This window comes from Dendronephthya gigantea, unplaced genomic scaffold (assembly GCF_004324835.1).
Source record: "Dendronephthya gigantea isolate DGI-Jeju-01 unplaced genomic scaffold, DenGig_1.0 000002F, whole genome shotgun sequence".
NCBI lineage: Eukaryota > Metazoa > Cnidaria > Anthozoa > Malacalcyonacea > Nephtheidae > Dendronephthya > Dendronephthya gigantea.
Window position 1 is genome coordinate 168471 of NW_021163012.1, and position 24894 is coordinate 193364.

The window sequence follows — 24894 nt, forward strand, 5'->3', positions numbered from 1 at the left end:
AGCTTCAACTAGTTTTTCATATCGTCTACGTTTGCAATGATACTGAAGTCACTTGATGATGGTTATATCAAGGAAGTGTTCAAATTTCGAAATGAAAAGTCACAGGTTTCAGTCATGCTGGAGCGTGGAGGAGATCGATTGCTCTATCCGACCACACGCCATCATCGCAATTAAACAATTTACCAAAAGCGGTATCAATTCTGTTTTTCTCCAGACTGAATATTGTTAACAATTTAGCGGTATGCAAATAATGCAATTCAATATAATATTTATCGTGATCCTGCTGAGATGAAACATTGTTTAGTCTTTTGAAGTTTACATTCACTGCCTCTTTTGTATAGTATCATGTTTTAATAGATCGTCATTTTGTTTATACAGCATCATAAATATTTTAATTAATGTGTGTTGGATCAAATTGGTTAACTCTGGTCCAGAGTCAATGTCACTTCGCAACAATCACAGTGAAGTTCGCGTCCCAAAAAAACTGACATTTGAACTTACAGTTTGGTTCCAGATTCCAGCAGAATCTTCATTCCTCTGCCCCTGGAGGGAATCGAGCGATCAATTGCCCTGAATAAGGTGAGAAAAATAAACATAATTGATTTTTGTCGCTACAGTAAACGTTGCGTCTTCTAGATTGTGTCTAGTTCATTATCAAAGGTAACGCTGGTTATAATACCGCTAAGATGGTCAAATATAATTTTACCTCAGATGGTAACAATCATTTGCCGTCGCCAAAATAATTTTAATCTGCCAAACAGACTCAGTGTTTCGATCTTATGAAGACTATCAATTATCATGCAAGTCTAATTACTTCAACCACAGGTAACTTTTAACTGTGTTGAGTACTGAGCGGTGATATGTTTGGATGAAAATACAATCGTTTGGCATCTACCTTGATTCAATTAAATTTGGGGGGAAGAAACGCGAGAAACTACGAGTTTTAGGACATTTCGCTCGCGAGTCTGCTGAAATCGCTAAGCTCCGGCTAGACATTTCCAGGCAGTTTATCCCAGCTTATCCTATCATCTTTAGGTTTTTAAAGCAATTGACTAGGTGAAAATATACACAGAGATGAAACCACGCATTATTTCACAACATGTGTTATAGTTTTGTAGCGGAAACTAGGGCATTTCCTTTGGGTTTTCAGTGTCAGTTCAGGATAATATTTATTCACGCTATCCATTGAACCATGGATGTTTTTCAATAAACCCCTGCATTATCAAACTATACAATGTAACAAGTTAACTACTCATAATTACTAAAATATATTCGCTATTATAAAGCCAGAGATGACGGAGAATATCCTTGTATTGTTTCTACACAGTTCAGGTGTCATTTACGAGTTGCAATGTAAATTAGTGTTAGATCTGTTTTTGTGTTTGTTTTTGCATGTATGTAAATCAATCTCTACTATACAGAGTGACTAAATATTAAGTATTGACGTGATATATATACACAGTGGCTAAATAAGTAGTGACGTGCTCACAACAGCGACCGCAAAACGAAAGGCCAGTAATAACGTAAGGTAAGAAAGGATTAATCCTATGAATATTAAGTGTTTCTAACATCGCAGCCTGGTTTTATTACGAATACAAAACGCATATACAAAAACACGCACAGTTTTCATATCAACTATCGTCTATGGTCACGCCGTGTCCAGATGCTTGCAAATGAAGGTCATGGGCTTAAGGAGCTATAGTCACATGTTGCGCGCTCTTTAACCCCAGTTTGAACCGAGGTTCAGTAACATCTGTTTTCCCACTTAGTTTCAACACATATCATGACATGGCTTCTCAAGCTTGCAGAAAGCAGAAGTCAAAGTCCACGAACCTTTATAATGTCATATTGCGCGCATATCGCAATATACACGAATACACGCACTAATATTTAATGATTATCTTTATAAAATAAAACAAACACCACAGATAAGATCTGTCAACTTGTTTCGAAAAAAAATATATGGAAAGTACCATGATTTCGTAGAGTTCATAAGGGCATCAACGATAGCATGCTATGAAGGAAATATTTTATCTCTGCTACGATTCATTAGAGTTGATATGTGGTTGAAGCGCTGTCACATATATCTTAAAACTTGTAAATCTTTCATTTATAGACCTCGGGAATTCATAATTCGAACGATAAACCTGTTAGTCGAGTGTCCGAGCTATCAAATTACATAAACCAAGCATTGTGCAAGTGATAGTTACAGAAGCAGCTGCGTCTGACTATGGCTTCAAGTCAAGCTGACCTCACAGAGAATCAAAATGATAAAAATGGAATTGATAATCCAGCATTCAAGAATAAAAGGTAACCACATGTCTTGACCATGTTACCTTGGAAGCCTAGTTAAAATTAAACAACTTAAGACACGCGCCCTGCAAAGCCTGAAACCTAGTAAAATGGCTGCATAAAAAAAAGACGTCTATGACTTATCTATGACTTATGGATGGATTCTTCACCACAGTAAAAATCCTCAAATAATCTTGGAAAAACCTGAGTAATCATTATCGCTATTTTGTCTCTATACAACAAGAAATTAGTGAAATATTTCATTATTTACTCAACGCACGTGTAAGTGATGTTAGAAACTTCGGAATACGGTTAGTTACGTTTGACATTGAAGAAATTTCAATTAAAATTAATTAATTAAGGACAGGAATATTGTCGTTTTATCAAAAACGTATTTGGGTTTTGAAATCGTGCGAGTTTTCAGATCTTAACGGAATGACGTTTATTCTTAACGTCATTCACTCAGTACTAAGCTCTCTTGGTAGGGTAAACACAAACACTCTCAACGGAAGAGGAAATTTATTTCCTGGGCTGGGAATCCGGAATCCTAATAACGTTTTTCACCCCATATGACGTTTTATAATTGCTAGTTATTGTTAACTTCTGAGTCTAACACTGAACACTCAAAGTATTAGAAATTTTAACTCGTAAACAGCAGTCATCGTCCTCATCGCTTCTACTGGTAGTGAAATTGGAGACAAATTTTTGATATGCAAATATTTGCCATTGCACACATATGATATGTTGTTGATCTTTTTCGCTTTCTATTATTAATTGCTCCCCTTATTTTTTTCTGACAGGTCAAACTATCATTGATCTATGTCAGTTTTCGATGTCTTGTGTATTGTTCTTAAACAGTGAAAACAGTGATTAGTTATATGTATATATATATAGCATATTTCAGTAACTCGTCCTGCTACCATGCCTACGGACCAACCCACGTACCGCCCACATGAACACAAATATGGTGACGACGTGGTAGCATGATTATAATTTGAACGTAAACACCATAATGGCGCGAAAATGATATATTATGATTGGCTCTAATATAAAATACGTTCTCGTGGTTGGTTGGATAACAATATCAAACTATTTTAATTCATATTTGGCGCCTTTCTTGTCATTTTATGTATGGTGGTGTCGCAATAAACATTGTTACTTCTCGCAATCATAATAAGTACTCTCATATTCGCTGTAACTTGATCAATTTCTTCTTCAGAAAGGTAACAGAGAGTTATGAATAGTAGAATTCTAAATTATCTTAAGTATATTGTAAAATCTAATTGGGCAACGTGGGCCGGAATTACGTTGTATTTACTATAGCGTATGTTTGCTACAAACATTCGTTCTAATTGTTACATCTTGTTCTTCATTGCTACATTTTAACATGTATTTTACGTACTTTTTATAGTATGGCTGATTTAGATACGAGTGGGGACAGCTTATTGCATTTGTCTTCCAATTCACCAACTACAACGATTGAGGTAGATATGTAAACTATAATTCAAGCTGAGAGTGAAGTTTGATTTGACTTAGACAAACTTTCAAATTATCCCGAGTAAGAACGAGTTGTTCTTGTTCGGGAGAATTCTGTTATGTAATATACTTAATATACATTCATTTGCCTTCTCGCCAAAAGCAGATTATTTCATGTTAAAGAAGTAAGGAGCTGTTGCATTTCTTTCATATTTTAGCGCCAAAATTTAATGCTAAACAAGTTTTCATTGTAAAACGCGGAAGAGAGCTTATCGCCATGTTTTATAAATGACGAACAAAGACTGAAATTTGAGTGTTACTAATAATGTTGCGTTGTATTCTATTTTTTAACAAGAAAAAATGCCGGAACCTTTCGATAGCATGAGTGAATAACTTCGAAGATTTCAATCAATATCAAATGTTATGAATTATGCAAGCAGCAATCACAGTCGTTAGTTATAATATAATTTACTTTTGTTGTTTCGAAGAAAAAAATGTTGCAAATTAGCCCGTCACATGTCTATAATAGTAAAACAAGTTATCAGAAATGTTTTTATTTTAAAAAATGTATAAATATATACAAAATCTGTCAAGCCTAGCCTTTGAGAGGGCTCTTAGATGTACAATATATATGTTCGATTTCGATTATCGCAAGAATTAAAATTTGTCAAAACATCCACGTATATAGATGATGGTTTCAAGGATTGTAAGTTGATCCGAAGGTTTTTTGTTAGGATATGTTTTCACAGGTATTCCAGATGAAATGATAATGGGCACGTGTGCATATATTACCAATAAAAAGAACCCACTTCAACACTACCGGTTTGATCACATGTTCTGAACCACGTGGCTAGGCTAATTGTAACTTATTCTGGAACCACGTGGCTAGTGTAATAGTAACTCGTACTGTACAGATCAACGAATGTATTAGAGAGAATATAGATTATAGTAACCTGCTATGTATAACTATTCATAAATTTTCTGGGAAGAAGAAATCATTGGGAAGGTAGCAATCCTGTAGAATCCGATTAGAAGACAATATATTAGATTCATTTCCTTATCAGGGTTGAAGACATTGCCTATTAAAACATGGTAATCTCACTTAAACTAGAAGAAGAGGTTTACTGAAACAGCTTCTGTGTGTAAACAGCTGGTTTAACATGATTTATTTTAAAACCAGATGAAAGATAAAGATGATTATCATAAACCAGAAGGAGAACCCAAAGCAGCAAAGAACCTAATGTATCACTATGAAGAAAGAAAACCATTACCAGAGTTCTTTCGTCAACTCTGGCACAAACATTGGATCACAATTGTTGTTGCAGCCGTGGATTTTGTAATCATCCTCTACAGCATAATAGGGATAACAAAAGTTGGTTTTCATGATGCTGCAGGATTGTTTGGTATTGGAATATTTGTCTGGTTCTGTTTATCCTTCTCACTTGTCCGTGAACATTGCGGCAATGAGCTCTATAAATGGCTGATCCAACCAGTATTGGAGTGGTTTGATAATCATTGGAAGACATTAAGATGGTATGATCCCATTACCTGCAAGACCAACATTTACCAAATTATGTGGTATATATATTATTGGTATAAAATTGTTTCTGGCAGCAATGAGAGCATATTGCATTTTCCACACTGTAGGTTTGTGTATGGTGCATTACTGATAGCAATTATTGTGTTCCTTTCTGTGGACACAAGAAAGAAACCCATTCGATTCTTATCAGTCCTTGGTCTCTTTATTTACATCTTCATTGGTTATCTCTTTTCAAAGTATCGTTCAAAGGTAAACCACGACAAACTTGTCATTTATGTGATTTGAGATATGGAAACTTGAGAATTTTAGAAAGGTCAAAAGGTGCTCCATCTAAGTTCTTCAAGATATAATTCAAATTTGCATTTCTAGATTGTGTGGCGACCAGTCATCTGGGGTTTGGCTCTTCAGTTCATCTTTGGCTTACTAATCCTACGGACTGGTGTGGGAAGAGATATCTTCAAGATATTGGGAGACCAAATTAATATTTTCTTAGACTATTCTGATGCTGGTGCTAAATTTGTCTTTGGTGATGCATTTAAAGTACATTTCTTTGCTTTCAAAGTGAGTGGAGTATAGTGGTTTAATGTCTCACTGTACAACAAATGTTGTGCTTGTGAATAAAATTTTCAAACTGAAAGCATTCATTATGTTTGTAGGTGTTGCCAGTTATTGTATTCTTCAGTTCGGCAATATCAGTTCTGTATTATCTGCGTATAATGCCTTTGGTTATCAAAAAGATAGCTTGGCTCATGCATGTTACCATGAAGACATCTGGCAGCGAATCTTTGAGTGCTGCTGGCAACATTTTTGTTGGACAGGTATGCAGATAATGAAGAAAACATTACAATTTGAAAGCATTGTGTCATCAGCTTGTGATGTCGCAAACTCTAGTGTTTTAGGACACTGTAGTAGAAGGTTAAACAATTGGTTTAATTAAATTACTCTTGATTTTATAGACAGAGGCTCCATTACTGGTTCGACCATTCCTAAGCACAATGACAATGTCAGAGCTCCATGCCATCATGACTGGAGGTTTTGCAACTATAGCTGGTGGAGTCCTGGCTGCATATATATCATTTGGTGTGAATCCATCTCATCTTCTATCGGCTTCTGTCATGTCTGCACCTGCAGCATTAGCAATCTCAAAACTCATGTATCCCGAGACAGAGGATTCTGATACAAGAAGCTCAGATGATATTGACATCCCTAAGATGTAAGTCTTAGCATGTAGAAACAAGACCCCTAGAATTTGCTTGTTGTCTTAAAGATTTGTAAATGTCACTCAGATGAAGATTACTTTGATAGCTTAAATGAGTTGATTATTTATAATTCTAGGAAAGAAGTGAATGTAATTGAAGCAGCTGCAAATGGAGCATCGAATGCTATTCCACTTGTAGCAAATATTGCTGTGAATTTGATAGCTTTTCTTGCATTTCTTGCATTCATTGATGCTGTGTTATCATACATTGGCTCAATGGTTGATCATCCTGAACTAAGCTTTAAGGTTTGAGACAATATAATTATTTTGAACATAGTAAAGTTTTAAAACCACCATCATCTGTTAGTTCCAATACCAATTAAACTGTATTTTTTTCTTTCAGTTTATATGTTCATGGTTACTACGTCCATTTGCCTTCATCATGGGTGTAGATTGGGATGATTGTGGTATTGTGGGTGAACTTCTGGGGATCAAGACATTTGCTAATGAATTCATTGCTTACTCTGACCTCAGTGTGTATATTGAGAATGCCAAGAAGAACAATGGTGGAAGGACAATCAGTGTAAGAATTTCACAGTTTCCAAAATTTGTTTCACACTTTCACACCTTGGTGAAACAGGAGATGGAAAGCAAGTTTGTTTAAAGTTTACTTAGGTACTGATACTGAGCCATGTTAATTTGTTTTCATTGCAGGAACGCTCTCAAATTATTGCAACTTATGCCCTATGCGGCTTCTCAAATTTTGCTTCAATCGGTGTTCAAATTGGTGGATTAGGTCCTATGGCACCAAACAGAAAATCTGATCTGGCGGCTATATCAATGCGTGCTCTGCTTGCTGGTACACTGGCCTGCTTTATGACTGCCTGTGTTGCAGGTAAGCATTGTTTCAAATAAATTATAATACAATGATAGATCTGCATTCTGGTAAAAACACTGCCTTCTTCTAGGCTTATAAACATACATTTAGGGTCTAGAATTGTCCAAAACAGATACCTTAACAATTTTTTATGTTTCTTTTAAGGAATTCTATTGTGAAAGGATGCAAACATGAATTGCTCATTCATGCCGAAGAAAGAAAAGTTTAAAATAAATTGTGACCATGTTGTGTAATACTCCCTTGTAATATATTTTTTTACTATGCCTATATGTCCTTTTTCCTGTTCTAGATGTGCATTAGCGTGAGAGGCTAGATATATAGCTATTGTAAATATATTTGAAACTGATCCTAACATTCTAATCCTAGTTATTATCAAATTCTTACTAATTTGTAGATAGGATTTGTAAGTAGACCATATCTGAATAAATTATTGTAATAATTGAAACTGAAAAAAGGTTGATAAGAAATATTTCATACCATAAACATATCAACTTTTCATATCTCTTGCATAACCGCTTTCCCAGTATTGCCTGGTCTGCATCTCAGTTAGCCTTGAAATAGTACGATCAAATGCAAACAGCTCTTCCTCAGCCGTAAACATACTCAAGCTAGCTCCCTCATTCTAAAACATAAGAGAAAATTGTTAGCAATGTTGAAAGCAACCCAGTGTGAATAAAGAGGTTTATTTACCTCGGCTATTCCTAAATCATCCATAAGTGCTCTTTGATCTTCAACTTGATTTGTTGATACTGGCGAGACTTCAAATAAATATTGTGGTGTGGCCTGGGCTGAGCAGATAATCCGCACCTTTAAACAGAAGGAAACAAAAACCTTGAGAGGATATTGATTAATTACTAATCTAATTTAAAATACAATCAAATCCAATGCAAGTCTTTGAGTAATGACATATAGACTAGACAAATAATAGCAAGTAATTTTGCAATGATGAGTTGAACAAAGACATAATACTAAATTCAGGCACACCTGGGTGGTTCCTTACCTTATTATCATAAAATGTATCAATCATGGTTATGAAACGTCTTGCTTCTGTTCTCCGCAGTAAATTCATTACAGGTATTTTGCGCACTATGATGGTATCAAAATTTTTACACAAGGTGATGTAATCACTGGCTGCAAGAGGTTGTTCACATAGCTGAGAAAATTTAAAGTCAGCCAATCTTCCACATGAGTTAGGAACGTGTAAGCTTCGTCCAAGCACACGCAGATCACATGGTCCTTCATGGCAGCCAGGATCACCTGAAATGATGAAAACATAAGGACTGAGATCTAACATTTAATATTGATAAATTTTCTTGTTATAAATGCATTTTTTTGTACCTTTACGTTGCTGTTCTGCAATTCTTTCAAAAATTGTATCCAAGTCGTTGTCTGACCGTTTGTCGAATGAACTACATAAGATTAAAAAAAGTGTACCAACACTATTGAATAATGAACATTTGAGTATGTACATTCTTTGATCCTCACCTGAAGTACACATTTTCTTCATATTTCAGATCTAAGAAAAGAATAATCAAGATCAAATAAGAACGAAGAACTTCTAAGTAAATAATAAACTGCAGCATTCACCAACCTAATCGACGATAATCAATCGTTGAATCAAGACAAATTACTTCACATTTGCTCTGTAATGATAAATAAAAATATAATATTGTATATTCTGCAGGAAAAAAGCAATTATTGAATAATGAGTGAACTCATAAATCAGGTATTTAGTACCTTTAAAATTGGTATAAATGGCACAAAATTACTCCTTTGAAGACCATTCTTATATAGATCTAAATATATATATAGTAAACCAGGTTGATTGATTTTGTAAAGTCTACCAAAGTTGATGACTTCATTAATTTTAATACATGAAAAATGTAATTGAAAAACCTACCATCAGGAGCTCTGTTTGATGTTGCCATGACTACCACACCATTCTCAAACAAGGCGGTAAACAAACGACGAAGAATCATGGCATCAGCAATATCTGTCACCTAAGAAACATGACATCAATGAAGATCACTCGACAAATAATAAAGTTTTATTAAGAGTTGGTTCCAGGGTAACCCACCTGAAACTCATCAAAGCACAACAACATGGATTCCTCACTGATTGCCGTTGCTATTGGAGGAATGGGATCAACAGGTTGCGATTTGTTTTTAGTTCGATCTCTTGGTGGTAATGTGCTCTTAAACTGATGAACACCTAAAAATATTCATTTGAAACCACTTTATTATATGAGGAAGAACTGCTTGATGAATTGCTGCAATTACTTACGGCTATGAACGTCCATCATAAAAGCATTAAAGTGGATTCTTTGCTTATTCTTCAACTGCACATTTTCATAAAACATGTCCATCAACATTGTTTTGCCACAACCTGGAACAAGAGAACTATCCATCAAAAATATCCTTAATTTCCATTGATCTGAGCTATACTTCATTTTGCAAAACAATCTCAAATTCTCTCCTTTAACTTAATTCTTTCAAAGTTATCATCCTAACTTACCCACACTTCCATATAAATATATTCCTTTAGGGACTGAAACTTTTGAACTACTGAAAACCTGGAAAACCAAATAAAGGAATATAAATTTTTGAGCCTGTCAAGTTTATTAGTGCCTAATTTAATGGTAACTATTACCTTATTCCAGAAACCAGGTTTATGAGGTCTGTATTTCATAATATTTTCATTGAGCTGCTGAAGATTTTTTATAACTGACCGTTGATGATGGTCATTTCTTAAAACATTTTGCTCAACCAACCCATCATAAATATTGATAATATTACCTAACAATAAAATTAATGATTTATAATAATATACCAGACATTATCAGTTGGTGCCTATTAATAATTAATATTCATTCATTCCATTACTCAATATTTACATAAAAAATGATTTCTTTTACAAAAAATAAAAAAAAATAAACAATACTTACTTGCTGCATGAAAAGACGCAGAATTGAATCTTCTTTTATATGTGAAAGGCATGCCATATTTTGGTGAACGATTGAGTAATAGAGACCAATATCCCAGCCTCATTTTTAGCGTAAATTATATAACTAAGTAATTCCTAACACATAAAGAATAACTCCCGACATCACCGTAGATACATAAAACTAAAAACCGAGAAAATAAAAACAATAAAAGCTTAAAAATGGAGCCATTTTATCCAAGACGAACGAAAAATATTTTTGAAATATTTGAATTTAGGAGCAAAAACCGCGAGAGGACTGGGAACAAAGTTGAAATGTTAAGTAACAAAGTTTGAGAGTTGATACATTTCCAAATATTTGAAATTCTAATAAAATAAATCATTTTATCAACTGATTCATCCCTTTAATAATAAGTCATGTTTTAATTCAATACAATAGTTACCTTCAATAAACAGTATAAACTTTACAATGAAATTTATTTACAAAATTCTAGTTAATGTCAAGTAAAAACATCCGTGCATTAAGATGTCTTGATCTGAATTTTGCCCATCATATTTTACATAATACAGATTTAGCAGTCATATCACACATTACACTTCCCAAAGTGAATCTAAGAACAGCTGTGCCATGAATTGCACAAATGTTTACAGTACTCCTCTCAGAGATTTCCAACTAAATATCTCTACCAGTTTAGTACCATTCACGATACATCTATGCAAAAAACAAAAAATAATAATTAGATCAAGGCACTGCTGGTGCAACAAAAATTTTCACTATTACTTACAGCTTAGAGGGGCTTTTCCAAGCCCTTTCTGAACTTGATCATGGCTAAATTTCACAAATGCATCATATTGTTCTGCAAAAAACACAGAAAATGGTCAGTGATTATTTTAAAGGCAATATAATTCACAATGGTGAAGCCAAAGGACCCAAAGCATGGTTTACCTGATAGTTTTTGATTAAGTACTTTATCATATTCCTCTTGTAACTGCTTTTCTCGTTCTTTTAGCATTCTTTCACAAATTAACTGCACTTGTTTCAATGTGAATATAGGTTTATTTGTATCACTTGTGTTGGGCAAACTTGGTGATGATGATATGCTTGATGAAAGTGATATATTTGATGAAGCATTTGGTAGCAAATGGTTAATATGATTATCCATGAATATATTTGAGGTTGGTGAAATGGCAGCAATTTTCTTTAGTCTCTGTATTCTCTTCCACTCCTGTTCCACATTTTGTGCAATTTGCTCTACAAAATAATCAGACTTAGTACATTGCAATGAAAAATAACTAAAAAAATAATTTCAGCCTCTTTTAAAACACCACACCATTTAGAGGTGGACTTACAAGGAGTCGTAGAAAGAGTGACTCTTCCAAAGGGTTATCACAGATCTTCATTATAAATTCTAGGGTGAAGGCCCTCAAATATTTTATCAGTTATATCTCAATTTAGAAACGTTTTGTTTATTTCATTTCCCACTGATGAAGACTTAAAAGAATCTAGTATTAGTAACTCAATATTATATTATGTTTTCAGAACGTTATTCACAAACATGGCAAAGAAATCCATATCTCTTCAAGGAGTTTGAAAAAGATTAATCATGGCGTCCTATTGTTACCACTCAAAAACATTTTCATCCATATTTAAAAGAATGTTTTTAGACGTAGGAAGAAAAATACATAATTAGGGACAACAGTGACGCTTTGTGTTTATAGAGCCGCTGATATTATCCTTTATTAAATACAACATGAAAATCATGCATATATAAACTACACCTCTATACACCAATCTTCTCTCACCTGAGGTCATCTTTGGAGTTACATCAAGGAACTTTGATGGCTCATTCGTCGCTGTTGTTGGGCTTGATTTAACCGTCATATAGCGCCTTCTCTTTTGACATGGTTGCTGCTGTGGGCTCAGAACGGGATCAAAGTCATAGGAACGCTTTAAAGTGGCACACGCCATCTTGTTTCTGAACCTCTATAAAATCTTTCAGTTCAAAGGATTTACCAAATGACTCGTAGATTCAACGATAAAAATAGTATCTCAAAAAGCAAGAATATGTATCTGTAGATCCAATCTAGAATTCTTCTAGTGTTAAACTAGACGATGGCTTCGTTACTCGATGGATTTTAAAGTCAATATTTAAAAAGAATTCCAATGTTTACGTTCGTTCCTTCTTCTTCAAATTTCAATAGTCACAAAATTTCACTTGGTTTGTTGTTTTCTTCGACCGCGTCAACCAATCAGAGAGCTCTGATTGTCTGACGTCATACTAGTTCACATGCTACTTCCTCTGCGCAATATAAACCACAATATTTACATATTCGGTAAATTTGATACATCATACATTTGACAGATTTTGGAACGGATTGAATATAAATCCTCGAACTTTTGAGGTATTTACGGGTGATTTATCATTATCTATGATTATTTCTACTTGTTATCTTACCTATGTAACTGAATCTAAAATAATTATCACGTATATTGTTACGTAAATACAAAACACGTCATGTCCTATCTATATAGAACCAACTAGAATGATGGTGATCAACCTCAGAAAGTAAAATAGTTTGCGAATCTACATTTTTACAGTTCAACATGGCAACTAAAGCTTCAAAGTCAGAAGTTGAAAGACGACTGAAGGGTGAAATTTGGGAAGCTGCAAAAAAATGTTCTGGATTGCCACCAGTTAATGGTCATACTGGGATCTTTGCATACCATATGGATGACTGTTTATGTGGAATGGCTGGATGGCCATGTTTCAGAGAGGGCTCCATTTGGAGCTGCTGTGGAAGTACAGATGTAAACTCAAAATGCACAAAAGCAGGTCAAAAGTAATCTGGAATTAATATCATTGATCTTAGGACGTCCTAGGAGATGTTATGATATTCTGGGAATTTATCATCACAAGGGGTAACAAGATACAAACCAATATAAGTAGCTTAAGGAAAAGTCAAGACTAAGTTATTTATATTTTTTATTTGGTTATGTGAAAGAATAAATATTTTCAGTATAATATCACAATAAATATATTTTTTGGTAGTGTTTGAAATTTTTTGATTGGCTAATCTCTAATAAAATGTATTTGGTGTAAAATGATTTACCCAATGCAGAATATCAAAGGAATAGACTAGTGCAGGATCATGTGATTGCCACTTTTGCTGTTTTTAATTTAAAATATAAGCATAAATATTTGCAAGAGCAAAGTCTGATATGCATGGGATATCTTACAAATGTCATGGCTTAACATACAATCCTCTTGAAATATTTGAGATCAATTGCACATATTTACAAACCTTTCACAAAGATCCACATCTTTAGCTGTGTGACACTTCAATTCCTTTTTGAACATCTCTTAAAGTCTTCCCATATTCTAGTTTTCTTATCAACTTCAGTCGTTTGAACATGACAGGGCAATCCAGTGATATGCAAGCAACATCTTGATCTCTTGAGCCACAACATTGATAACATATCTGAAAAGAAAACACAGTAAGATTCTTTTGAATTGATGCTTGCATTTGATACAAGAAGTGCATGTAACCTTACTTCTTTGAGATGGTTGTATTTTTGTTCCCATGTTCCTACTCTCTCTGCCAACATGACAACAGCTTTCTGCGGGTTTCCACGGCAATTCCTACACAATCCTTGCTGGGTCAATTGTTCGCACACTGGACAATGAAGCGTTGTGAAGAAACGAGAAATGGAACTCTAAAATTGAAAATCTTAAAGATCAAGTTTTGGTCGTAGGAAGATGGATGGCAGCGAAATTCACAAATGAAATGGTTTCATCTTGCCTTTTGTTTCTCATTATTAACATGATGACGAGGAACATATCTTGGTAGCTCTGTGTACCAGGTGAAGACATCAATACCAATCAGAGAGAAAACACGATTTAATGGAGGAATGATTTGTTTATTGATGTAGTAGGTAGAGTTCAAGCGTAAACTAGAATCATCCAAAACGTCACCTGGGCTGGAAAAGATTGATAATGTTTAGTAAAAATGGTTGATACTTTTGTCTTCAGCTTCCTGAATTAGGCGGAAAACGCTGGGTTATATACGAGTGGTGTTCCCAGATCTCTGGTTATGACACTACACAAATACGAGATGTCTTTCTAGACCTCCGTGAACAATCGTTCACATGGCGAGAGTTCGTAACCGGTAAGCTTACCTTCTTACCAGCTGAATTAAAGGTAATCCAGGAGTACCATTCACCACTACATACGGGACACGCTCACCTACACGTGGCTCTGCGCGACGATCTCGTGACAGATGACGTCTAAACGAAGAACGAAAAACTGAATCAAGGAGAGATGACTCTTTAGGAATGCATCTTCAGGAAGAAATGACAGAGTTGTCTAAACAAACTTAAGTACGTTGTTACCTTGCGAGTGCTAAGGCGGGAACACAAGCTTTAGGTTTATATCCTCTCATTCCACGATATTCTTTGGCGAATATGAAGTCTTGAATTGAAACTCTTTCTTCCATCAATTTACAAAACTGTCGCTGAACAAATTTCTTGACCAGACTTATGTCTTTTGATTCAAATAAAATCCTCAAAGATTTCTCCAAGACCTGAACGATAGGATTAAATATGAGGTGAACAAAGCTTAAGATATAGATTTTATCATTGATAGAAACGTCTGGTAGGACAAGAAGTTTGAATGATGTTCTTCTTCAGCAATTAAGTTTACCTTAGAAACAGCAGGGCAAGTATCTCTCCGAACAGTCTCAATTCCTTTAGCATCAAAAACTGGTTCTTTTTGGTCCAGTGTTTCATACATGTAACCAACATACCTCTTCTTTGTTTGAAGAACACATGGAAGATAAACCTAGGAGTTAATCGGATTAGACTATGGATTGGCACTTAATAAATCGTGGTTTGACACGATCACACCAGCTTAACAAGACTTGAATTAAGAATCCTAATAGTAATACATGAACCATATCTTTTCATCTATCCATCCAAGTTCTAATACATGTAAAACCTCAAACTGTTTCTCTCTTATCATCCAGTGGCGAAAACCGATGGGGTTTGTTTCACTGACCTTTTCAAATTTCAATTTTACAGGTTTGGGGTTTTCTGCAGTCACAGTATCAACGATGTCCATTCCAATCCTAAATGCTTCTTCCTTTGTTGCGCCTTTAACTAACACAAAGAGACTGTCTGTATCCCCATACACCACACGTGCACCCCATTCTTCCCTAGAGTTCACCAGACGTATAGCACGTTCCAACGTTTCCCTCGCTTTACGAACAATTGCGTCAGCAATCTAAGAAGATGAAAAATGAACTTCATCGACGACCAGATAAAAATATCTTGATTTTCGGGGTTAATAAATAAGAATATAAAACATATATTTTCCTTACCTCAACACACGGCATTCGTCCAGAAAAATTAGCTGAAGTATACCCATAGGTGACGTTAGCAATTAACTTCAAACCAAGTTGACGAGCATCAAGTAATTGGCGTAAAACCTTAAGATATAATAGTTTTGGTAAAGATGTGGCCTCTTCATTTTGAAGGTCTTATTTGGCAAGGATATAAGCCCAGGTTCACACTTGTCTGAAGAATCGGGGATCCATTGTATTATTTTCCGACAGACAAAGGAATTTGATCACCAAAGATAATCGCAGATTCTTACGACAAGTGTGAACCAGGCTTAAATTAGGGGGACTCAGGGTACCTTATCACTCTTGTGTTCTTTCATAGATTTTTTCACCATCACTCGTGTGTTCAGGATCTCCTCCAGCATTCTAAATATAGAATTATCAACGAAGTTACGCAGGGTTACTCGAGGATACTTATGGCTAAAGATTGGACAGAAAGAAGCCGCGGGTCTCATGGTTTACCTGGGAAGAATTCCTCTTCGTATCCCTGGTTTCACAAAAGCTGCACCGTTCGCGCTCACGTGAATGTCATTCTCAAGTTTCTGGAAAGGAAACACGCCATCGAAAAACGGCTAAAGTTGTCTCATACGAAAATCTATAATCATAAGCGCTTGTTTTATATCAAACGTCAACTGAACTCACCTCTAATAAAGCTGGCGGAACATTTAATGACGTACAACCAAATTCAAACTCGCCAATCCTAGGAAAAGATAACTTTGTAAGAATTTGCGCTCTGTAAACAACGATATCTGCAATGTTATCCTCAAAATGGACACGCGAAAGATAAGGAAACATTCGTACTTATCTAATCTTGACACTTTGCCGAGACAAGTTGAGAAACAGTAATTGTACGCAATTATCATAGAAGGGTAAAGAGACTGGAAGTCTAAAACAATCACTGGATCACTGTAAAATCGAGATTCCGGTTCCATTACCAGAGGAATACATTCAGGTGCGTCCATTCTAGGAAGATCATTTCATACAAGAGCTGAATTAAGGCCAATCAGGTTACCTCAGCCAAGATTTAGTTAAAGAAATCGTTACCTTGCTCTCTGTTGAATGCTGGGAGAGACAGCCAGATACTTCATTGGTTTCACCAATCTTAACATCATTGATTCAACACGAAACTAAATAAAGAGACTATTTTTAGTGGATGATCATCTCTTATCATCTTCTAAAGAGGAGGAATGTCAACGTCACCCACCTGAGAGCCACGTGATATGACGCTATAAAACAATATCCCATACAACCTTGCAAACTCACTAGTCCTGTTAATTAAATCGATGTGATTCAAGATCTTGATGTTGTTTTGACAACGGATGATGTAATGCTCCACAGTTCTCCATCGGTTATGAGGTAGTTTTTGGTCCCACCATTGCGAGAGCTGACGGTATGTGTACAGCGGGATCCTTTCATGAAGTACGTGATAAGATATATTCTCAAACGAATATACATTCAGAGTAACCTGAAAATATAATTGTATTCTCAAATAAAAAAAATGGCGTGCATGTTAAATGATAAAACGCTTGGTCTAGGCGGGGAATAAACTTCTTTTATTACTGGTTAATACAATCTATTGTAGTAGAGAAAGATTGTCAAACAATGGCTAATCAAGTGCTGAGGACCAGGTGTAAATCAGTTTAATCACCTCATGTCTCATCAGTCTCCAAATATTCAGCACAATTCTCCCCGATATCGCTATCTCTGAAGTATGGTTCGCTCCCCAAATATCTTTCTCGGCATCAAACCTCGCCGTGCCAGAAGAATCCTGAACCCGAGATAGTTGTGGAGTTAGATCAATCCCAAGAGCATTTGCGCGCTGTATTATATAGCCCCACGACAGCATCTGAACTTCAAAACCAAGCAAGATATCTGGATCCCAGTCATGGACGAGTTTGATAAAACGATGAATGGCATCCTTTTCTTCATTTTCAACTATGATGTTGAGTTCTTTTGAAATTCCAGTTGTGCGAAGCAGATTGTCTTCAAAAAGTGCTTTCTGTGTTGTATTCAGATGTGGGATTTGTGTTGAAGATGAGGCATTACACTAGAAAGATATATATTTTGGAGCTGGTTACATTATTATAAGTGATTTCATAATACGCAATGCTCTTTGGTAGGAGAAAGAAAGTTAATCATTTCTGAATTTGATCACAAAGCAATACAATACAATTTCCTATCTTTCCTCACCTCAGATATTGTGGTACTAGAAGATGTTCCCGAATCAGAGCTTCTTAGTTTTGTAGATTCATTTTGAGCGACGATAATTCCAGTCTCGTATCGTTTGCCATCCACTGTCTCATCCTCAATATGGTAAAATATGGCACATATTGCGTCAAATTCCGGGTCAGGTCGAAGTGACTTTCTTGTACGGACATGAAGTTCTAAGCTCAGCAAAGTTAGGAATTGAACCTGCAGAATATGAAGAGAAAGTTTGGAAGTATAAATCATCAATACAATACATCTTCGGAAGCATACGTGATGACAACCTCGTATTTTGAGACATACCTGACGGACATACTTCGCTTCTTGAATATTTGGTTGTGAAATTTTGAAACCAAAACTATTAGTTGGCGTTGGTCCTTCAATATATGACGCCTCACTTGATGATGCTTGCTGCTGGGTTTCTTTTTCCTTCAAGAGAAAACAAGGAATATTGTTCAGGTCTGAAGTATGTATCAAAATAATACATTTGAATTCGAATTTTTGTTATAAGAACTCACTTTTACTTGACTATTTAATATATTTCTTCTCAAACTCTTGATCTTATACGATTTTTCAGAATCGTTTCCTTCCAAATCTTGTCTTAAAGATTTCTTGTCTTCGCCCACTATGGGTGTGCATTCCAAAAACGTCTGAGATTTTTCTGCTAAATTCCCGGCAGGTGTACTATGTTGAGGACCACTGAGAACATCGCGCAGGATATTCTGAGAATCTTGAGCATCATTTGACGGTTGTGATGATTCTCGTAAATTGAGAGCAGGATTCAGTTGTGGTGTACGAAAAATTTCGACTGTTTTCCTAGAAACGTTAATAACAGAATTACTTGTTTTTAGACAGTTTTTAATCTTAGACGTTTCTTGCTCTTCCACTTCGTCTTTTTCGTTCGCATTTTCCAACACTTTCGGTTCATGAGATTTTAGTTGGTTGTTAGTCCCTTTATTTTTCATCCACTCCACGACATCTTCTGGTGATGGTGGAAGTATTACTGGAGTAATTACCATGTCTTTATCCCCCATTAACGCAAGCTTGAGTTCCCTGGGAATACCTATAGTTCCATCGTTACCATCATGTGTATCTAAAGATCTGAGACAATCTTTAAGCAAGCTGTTATCCATGTTGTTCCCGACCAGACTACGAAACTCACGTAAGGTTTTGAAATCTCCACCAAGGTCAAATTCACTTAATTCGTTGATCTGAAGGATATAAACACAACATGATATAAAAATATAATTCTGACATAAAATTACTTTATATAAGTCTGGTATATATCAAACTTACAGACAAGGACGACACTAGAAGACGTCTACCTCCGATAACCCTACAAAATACAAAAAGATAAATCTTGTATATGGACTGATTTATAAACATGTATATTAAAGAGTATGTTAGTCTAACCTTGTTGTTGATGGGAGGTCTTTTGGATCGCTACAAAAAGCTTTCTGATATATTTCATTAGGCAGACCATACAGACGTCGTGTTTCTAAGACATAACTTGGGGATGGTGGTTGTGTTTCTGGTCTCCAGATCCTTATCTCGGAACTGTTCTCAAATACATTGGGAGAATCGATAGTCGCCTGTCTCATCGAATTATCTTGACTTGTTGCAGCGTCGTGATTTGAGATGTCCTCCTGTTCATTTGAACAAGGAATAACCAAGCAAGGGAAATCTGACAATGGTCTCATAATGTCACTTTTCTCAGAATTTTCATAAGATTGGTTGATCTCTCCAGACGAAGCTTGATCCTCAAACAAAGAAGGACTTTCGATATCTCTAAGAATCATTTTCTTTATTTGTCCATGCGATATTTCTTCCTCAACATCCTTCATGTCTTTACTGGTATCTTTCTCAGGCGATCTTCGAATTTCAGAAGATGATGTTTGACTTTCAACCGGACGGGGACTTTCAATGAATTTTAATATTTTGTCGAAATCAAAGCTATCTTTTTCAGACGGTGTTTCGTTGTCTTTCTCATCCTCACTGAATGAATCACATACTGCATCTATTCCAGGAGAAACGACATTTAAATCCCCAGATATTCCCACTTCGTGTTCCCTCGTATCCATTCCGGATTTCGTGGGTATCTCCTGAAGACCACAAGCACCCTCTAACACACCAACTGTACACCCTATGTCCTCTGGTAACACTTGATGATCCTGTAATGAAACAACCTCGGGACTTTCCTTAATTACAACATCGTCAAAATGATCAGCATGATTTGGCAAGCTCTCTGGTGTTTTATTTACCTGTGACGTGGACATGACTAACATTTCTTCAACATCGAGATTATTATGTCGTTCAGGGTCCAAAGATTTTTCTTCCATATCCAATTTATCTTCCTCGACACATTTCGTTCTATTTGACGCAGATTGAATTGTCTTCAAATGATCTTCACTTATAAATGATATTGGAAAATTCTCAACTGTTTGATCCGTCGACAAAGTACTGTTCACACAAACGTCTAATCTTTCATCTTTTCCAGTAAAGTTGACGTCACTTAAACTTTGATTATCAGAAGAGATATTGAAAGATGGTGATGATGGAAGTGGTGGAGACTCGTATTTAACACTTTCTACAACACTTTCTGGTGATAACATCGCCATTTGATAAAGTGAATCCATCTCGTCATCTATCACAGTATCTTTTAAACTTTGAAAATCTTCCTTCATTTCTGTGCTGGGAAAAACATCATCGTTCGTAAAGCAATGGGTGTTTCTGGATTTCAACTCCTTCACAGAAATTTTCTCAAGTTTGATACAAGCATCGAGCAATATTCTTCCTCTTAGAATTTTATTTATACTGTCTTTACAATTTCTTGAACGTTCACGACGTTTCGCTTTATTTGTTTTCGTAACGGGTTTGGTGTTTTCCAAGTTTCCTGAAACCTCAGAAATATTCCTTTTTTTATCTTTATTCTGGTTACCCAAATGGCTGAATACTAAACAAGTCGACTTCTTCGATCTGGTCCTTTTGCGTTTCCGAGAATGAAAATTCTTCTTGGATTTAATGGTATCCTTCTCGGAAGATTCGCAAGGGTCACTTGCTTCTGAAAGATTTCGCGAATTTGACTTAATTTCTCTTGAAACTCGAAGACGATCTCCAGAACTTGACTCTATGTCTACTTCTGTGTCTTTATCTAATAATTCAGTATTTCCTGATTTGGATTGTGTACTCTTCTCGCAACTTCCCTCAGATGGTCTAAGACTAACCTCAATGTTCGCCTGTTTAGTGATATAAAAACTTTCAAGCTTTTGAGGATTAATTCTTGGAATCTTTTTCTTGCTGGTGAAATCATCATCGTCACTTAAACTGTCACTTAAACGAAGTTCAAACTCAGAAGACTGAGATGCACAGGATTCTGTATCTTCATTTAAAGCATCTTCAATCTTTTCTCTGCTATCTAACAATGTACTTTCATTTACTTTCATAAGAAGTTCGCTGGATTCCACGTTGTCAGTTCTTTGAGATTTAGTTGGTAAATGAAAAGTTTCTAAGTCGGGGAATTTTCCATCACACCAGATCATCGTTTTACTGTTTGATTCAGTTGAAGGAGGAGGATGACGTTTAGAGTTCGTAGTTACTACGGAACCACCATTAGAGCTCTTGTGGTGAGTGCGTTTTTTCGGGTTACCACCTAGAATATTTAGTTGAACAATTCCAGCTCTTCTTTGCCTCGTTGTCTGTTCACGTTTAGGTCTATTGGTGTTTTTACCAGACGCTTTTGTTTTCTTTTTCATTTTGAAATCATCATCATCATCATACGTCATCTCTCCTCTTGCTTTAGTCTTCACTCCAGACTGGCTGCGTGCGGGGGCGCTGCTCTTTTTAGGACTGTCATCATCGTCACCAGGCCCATCAAACTGAGGAATACGTTGTTGTTCCCAGTCTTCATCATCTTCGTTAGCACTAAAATATATAACAAGTTCTCGGCATATAAGGGTACATAGGTCAAATTCGATACATCATCCATCATTATCCACTAATATCTAATAAGGATAACAATGTTGCATGATGGCTCATGGCTCAAACCTTGGTTTCAAATAAACTGACCTTAATAATAATTTCACTGAACACTGCCTGAAGATGGACTGTACCTGTGAAGACACAGCATACCTTTCACATTCATCAACTAAATCATCTTCATTCCAAACTGGTTGAGACATAATGATTGATTCTTCATCTTCATTTTCTTCATCACTGCCTCTCTCTTCAACTTCAGGCAACTTGACTAAGAAAAAATAGGAAATAGATTAAAGAAAGTCTTGCTTCACTAAATATCTTGCAGCTCTTTCACTGTCACTGTTTAGAAAGAAACTAGATTTCTTACTTTGTGAAGTGTTTGCTTTTGGACTGCATTCTTGGGGCTCAGGGGTGTTTGCATCTTCGGCCAAGCTTAATAATATTGCAACCATTTCTTCATCAACTTGTCCAGCTAAAAATGAAAAGCCGAAGAATTACAATTAAGCCCTTTCTTCATGCTGCAGGTTAGAAAATAAAGAAACTTATCTTACAAGGAGTGACATTTGACTGACTTGCTTGAAGAACATCTTCAATCACTGACTCATCAACAATTGGAATGTTAACATCAACATCTGAAAAAAAATAAAAGTTGGAGAAACAAATAAGGCTTAGTGTGAAATGCTTAGGTTTAACCTCAGCAATTTTACCTTGACTTATTACTGTTTGACTTGGTGGCTCCTTCCCTGACAGTAAAATACTTTGAGATAATTCTTGGAAATCCTCAGGGGAGAGGGATTTCTCCAAAATTTCCAGCTGGCTTTGACTAGATATTAGAATTGAAGAGTCAGTAATTGTTGAAATAATGATAGAACTAAATAAATCAATAATATTCTGGACATCCTCTTAGATTGTAACCAGAATTTATTTGGAGTCAAAAGAACTTACATTAATTGATTGCGTTCTACAATTATTTCATGAATCTTTGTCTTAAATCCCAGTTCCAAGTCAAGTTGCATCATTTCTCCCCTGTCTAAACATGAAATAAAAATAAGAACATCATAGGAATACATGGGATGTTATTTTTCTCAAATTCTAATGCAATAACTTGCGATAATTACTCTGCAGTTGCCAGTACCTTGTGAAATTGGGTTAGATATCATTGACGACTGTCCTTGATCCCTCCTACGTTGTTTTTCATCTTCCCACATTGCTGCAATTCCTGGATTCCGACCAATTGTTGCTAGAAATTTAGCAGAAATGGATATACCTGTGAGAACAGTTCCTTTAGTTGTTTGTATTATACTTGTACTAACTTCCAATCTCCAATTGATTTAATATATCTTCAGCAATAACATCTACTTCAAGTTGACAGCGACTGGTTTTTGCAATGTTGGAACCAAGCCGAAAGACCCTAAAATAAACAGATCATAAACTTATTGTCCAGAACAGCACTTCCAGGATCCAAATGCAATATATATTACCTTGGGATGGTGTTTTCATCCCATAAAGTCGTATTTGCATGAGACAAATTTGAAATATTTGGACTACATGAAGAAACAGGAGATGAACTTGACTGACATGGAGAATCTGACCAGCCTCTGAAGTGGACTTTTCTTGCATGAACTAGATTCATTCCATATAAATTGAAGTCAATAAAAAACTAAAAAGAGATGACTGAATGATAAGTACCATAATCTTGTTTTTAGTATGTAAATAAGCCATAACCTCACCTGTAAGAGGTAGGGAATATGTGATTCATATGGTTGAAAAATCTTGTTAAGGATAGCACCATTTTGAAGCAACTCCACAACTCTGAAAATGATAAAAGAATCAGAGGTGAAGTTGTGTAGTGACCAACACACTCTCTTTGTCAAAACAATGAATATAATATCATACTTAGCAACAATTCTTGGATTATAAAACTGGATTTTAATAAACTCCTCTTCACCTTCGTGATAGCCATAAAATGGTCTAAGAGTTGGAAGATTGTAAATACGAAATATTACTAAATGGAGTTGAGGCATTACACTTGATCACAAGAAATAATATATATTTTTTATACTCACATTCGTTTCACAATCTCACACATATAAACGTGTTTCGTAGCAGACGATGCTTTTCCTAACGCAACTTGAACAGCAAAATCTAAGCTAGTTGCAAACTGTTGAAGGTATTTATCACAAGGTTTAGTACCATCATATCGCACAAATATATATGGAAATACTTGATGCACATGAAAACATGTCTTTTGACCACTGGGAGTCGATCCAAAGATACGAATTATCGGCACACGAGTGACGTTTGCCTCACGAAATTTTGAATAGACGACATCCAAAATGCCGACAGGCTTTGCAACATAAAAGTCTGCATCCACAATTCTAACAGAAAACATCTTGTTGGTTCAAATCTCATATTTTTCTCATTTTTTCTACATTTAAACAAAAATATTCTAAATGAACAAGTTCAAGTGCGCCCCTACAGCCCACAATCGCCATGTTTGTTTTGATTATAATTTACAACCATCCAGGGATATATACCATAATCACGGGTGAAAAAAACTTCTGCAGGATGCCAGGATTCAAACTAGACTAATAGAACTTCTGCAGAACGGCTACTTATTTTACTTCTATCAAGATTCGAACCACTGACTTACAAGGTGCGAGACCGCTTTCTTCACCACTACACCATCAGTTCTTGCGCTTGCAAACTACGTTTTTTATTTTATTTAATATCTTTCTTTAAGATCAAAAAGAAAAATATTTCTTCCAAGATTCGAACCACTGGCATTCAAGGTGCGAGACCGCTTTCTTCACCACTACACCATCAGTTCTTGCGCTTGCAAACTACGTTTTTTATTTTATTTAATATCTTTCTTTAAGATCATAAAGAAAAATATTTCTTTCAAGATTCGAACCACTGGCATTCAAGGTGCGAGACCGCTTTCTTCACCACTACACCATCAGTTCTTGCGCT

At 35.7% G+C, this 24894-nt stretch overlaps 4 protein-coding genes across 8 annotated transcripts; 1 reads left to right on the forward strand and 3 right to left on the reverse strand.

Moving 5' to 3' along the window:
- Positions 1-481: 481 nt before the first annotated feature.
- LOC114537770 (AFG1-like ATPase) lies at positions 482-10617 on the reverse strand. Of its 2 annotated transcripts, none has more exons than XM_028558866.1 (14): positions 10349-10617; positions 10054-10199; positions 9919-9976; positions 9688-9789; positions 9482-9615; positions 9305-9404; positions 9142-9200; positions 8996-9047; positions 8890-8920; positions 8743-8813; positions 8405-8661; positions 8095-8211; positions 7882-8026; positions 482-570 (listed from the first exon to the last, which is right to left on the reverse strand). In XM_028558866.1, exons 1-13 carry the CDS (start codon positions 10449-10451, stop codon positions 7892-7894), a joined length of 1365 nt encoding a protein of 454 aa, XP_028414667.1. In that variant the 5' UTR covers positions 10452-10617; the 3' UTR covers positions 482-570; positions 7882-7891. The 2 variants fall into 2 exon arrangements, with proteins under 2 accessions (XP_028414667.1, XP_028414673.1); XM_028558872.1 differs by lacking the exon at positions 482-570 and adding an exon at positions 7053-7133.
- Positions 490-7858, forward strand: LOC114537747 (solute carrier family 28 member 3-like). Of its 2 annotated transcripts, XM_028558841.1 has the most exons (12): positions 490-579; positions 2117-2310; positions 3704-3776; positions 4949-5301; positions 5416-5557; positions 5678-5869; positions 5965-6126; positions 6265-6521; positions 6644-6812; positions 6910-7089; positions 7221-7401; positions 7549-7858. In XM_028558841.1, exons 2-12 carry the CDS (start codon positions 2231-2233, stop codon positions 7560-7562), a joined length of 1803 nt encoding a protein of 600 aa, XP_028414642.1. In that variant the 5' UTR covers positions 490-579; positions 2117-2230; the 3' UTR covers positions 7563-7858. The 2 variants fall into 2 exon arrangements, with proteins under 2 accessions (XP_028414642.1, XP_028414649.1); XM_028558848.1 differs by lacking the exon at positions 490-579 and having other exon boundaries at positions 2225-3515; positions 7549-7856.
- Positions 10618-10743: 126 nt separating the features above from the next.
- Positions 10744-12536, reverse strand: LOC114533799 (akirin-2-like). Its single transcript, XM_028555400.1, has 4 exons — positions 12148-12536; positions 11291-11596; positions 11130-11201; positions 10744-11056 (listed from the first exon to the last, which is right to left on the reverse strand). The coding sequence occupies exons 1-4, from the start codon at positions 12311-12313 to the stop codon at positions 11046-11048; spliced, it is 555 nt and encodes a 184-aa protein (XP_028411201.1). The 5' UTR covers positions 12314-12536; the 3' UTR covers positions 10744-11045.
- Positions 12537-13453: 917 nt separating this feature from the next.
- On the reverse strand, positions 13454-24409 carry LOC114533779 (DNA polymerase zeta catalytic subunit-like). 3 transcript variants are annotated; one of them, XM_028555377.1, is made up of 31 exons: positions 23988-24409; positions 23818-23892; positions 23652-23733; positions 23403-23581; positions 23235-23332; positions 23057-23161; positions 22867-22951; positions 22629-22744; positions 22473-22553; positions 22289-22393; positions 22075-22189; positions 19360-21867; positions 19243-19282; positions 18465-19157; positions 18250-18375; positions 17932-18153; positions 17390-17788; positions 16946-17206; positions 16786-16868; positions 16543-16704; positions 16384-16441; positions 16204-16283; positions 16038-16107; positions 15721-15828; positions 15399-15623; positions 15045-15182; positions 14735-14925; positions 14522-14629; positions 14146-14323; positions 13898-14059; positions 13454-13824 (listed from the first exon to the last, which is right to left on the reverse strand). In XM_028555377.1, exons 1-31 carry the CDS (start codon positions 24311-24313, stop codon positions 13669-13671), a joined length of 7335 nt encoding a protein of 2444 aa, XP_028411178.1. In that variant the 5' UTR covers positions 24314-24409; the 3' UTR covers positions 13454-13668. The 3 variants fall into 3 exon arrangements, with proteins under 3 accessions (XP_028411178.1, XP_028411188.1, XP_028411186.1); XM_028555387.1 differs by lacking the exons at positions 13454-13824; positions 13898-14059 and having other exon boundaries at positions 14236-14323; positions 14530-14629; XM_028555385.1 differs by lacking the exons at positions 13454-13824; positions 13898-14059 and having other exon boundaries at positions 14237-14318.
- Between the last annotated feature and the right edge of the window lie 485 nt (positions 24410-24894).

Bases quoted from the DNA above. Each gene is read 5' to 3' on its own strand.
- LOC114533779 (XM_028555377.1), bottom strand. From the start codon at position 24,313: ATGTTTTCTGTTAGAATTGTGGATGCAGACTTTTATGTTGCAAAGCCT. The intron at 23,582-23,651 runs GTGAGGTTATGG...ATCTCTTTTTAG, and splicing joins ATATTCCCTACCTCTTACAG to TTTTTTATTGACTTCAATTT. The intron at 22,190-22,288 runs GTAAGAAATCTA...ATTTTTTCTTAG, and splicing joins AAAAGCAAACACTTCACAAA to TCAAGTTGCCTGAAGTTGAA.
- LOC114533799 (XM_028555400.1), bottom strand. From the start codon at position 12,313: ATGGCGTGTGCCACTTTAAAGCGTTCCTATGACTTTGATCCCGTTCTG. The intron at 11,597-12,147 runs GTGAGAGAAGAT...ATTATTTTGTAG, and splicing joins AACTCCAAAGATGACCTCAG to AGCAAATTGCACAAAATGTG. The intron at 11,202-11,290 runs GTAAACCATGCT...TGTTTTTTGCAG, and splicing joins ACTTAATCAAAAACTATCAG to AACAATATGATGCATTTGTG.
- LOC114537770 (XM_028558866.1), bottom strand. From the start codon at position 10,451: ATGAGGCTGGGATATTGGTCTCTATTACTCAATCGTTCACCAAAATAT. The intron at 10,200-10,348 runs GTAAGTATTGTT...TTTTATTGTTAG, and splicing joins TGCGTCTTTTCATGCAGCAA to GTAATATTATCAATATTTAT. The intron at 9,405-9,481 runs GTGGGTTACCCT...CATGTTTCTTAG, and splicing joins TGTGCTTTGATGAGTTTCAG to GTGACAGATATTGCTGATGC.
- LOC114537747 (XM_028558841.1), top strand. From the start codon at position 2,231: ATGGCTTCAAGTCAAGCTGACCTCACAGAGAATCAAAATGATAAAAAT. The intron at 5,302-5,415 runs GTATGATCCCAT...TCCACACTGTAG, and splicing joins CATTGGAAGACATTAAGATG to GTTTGTGTATGGTGCATTAC. The intron at 5,870-5,964 runs GTGAGTGGAGTA...TTATGTTTGTAG, and splicing joins TACATTTCTTTGCTTTCAAA to GTGTTGCCAGTTATTGTATT.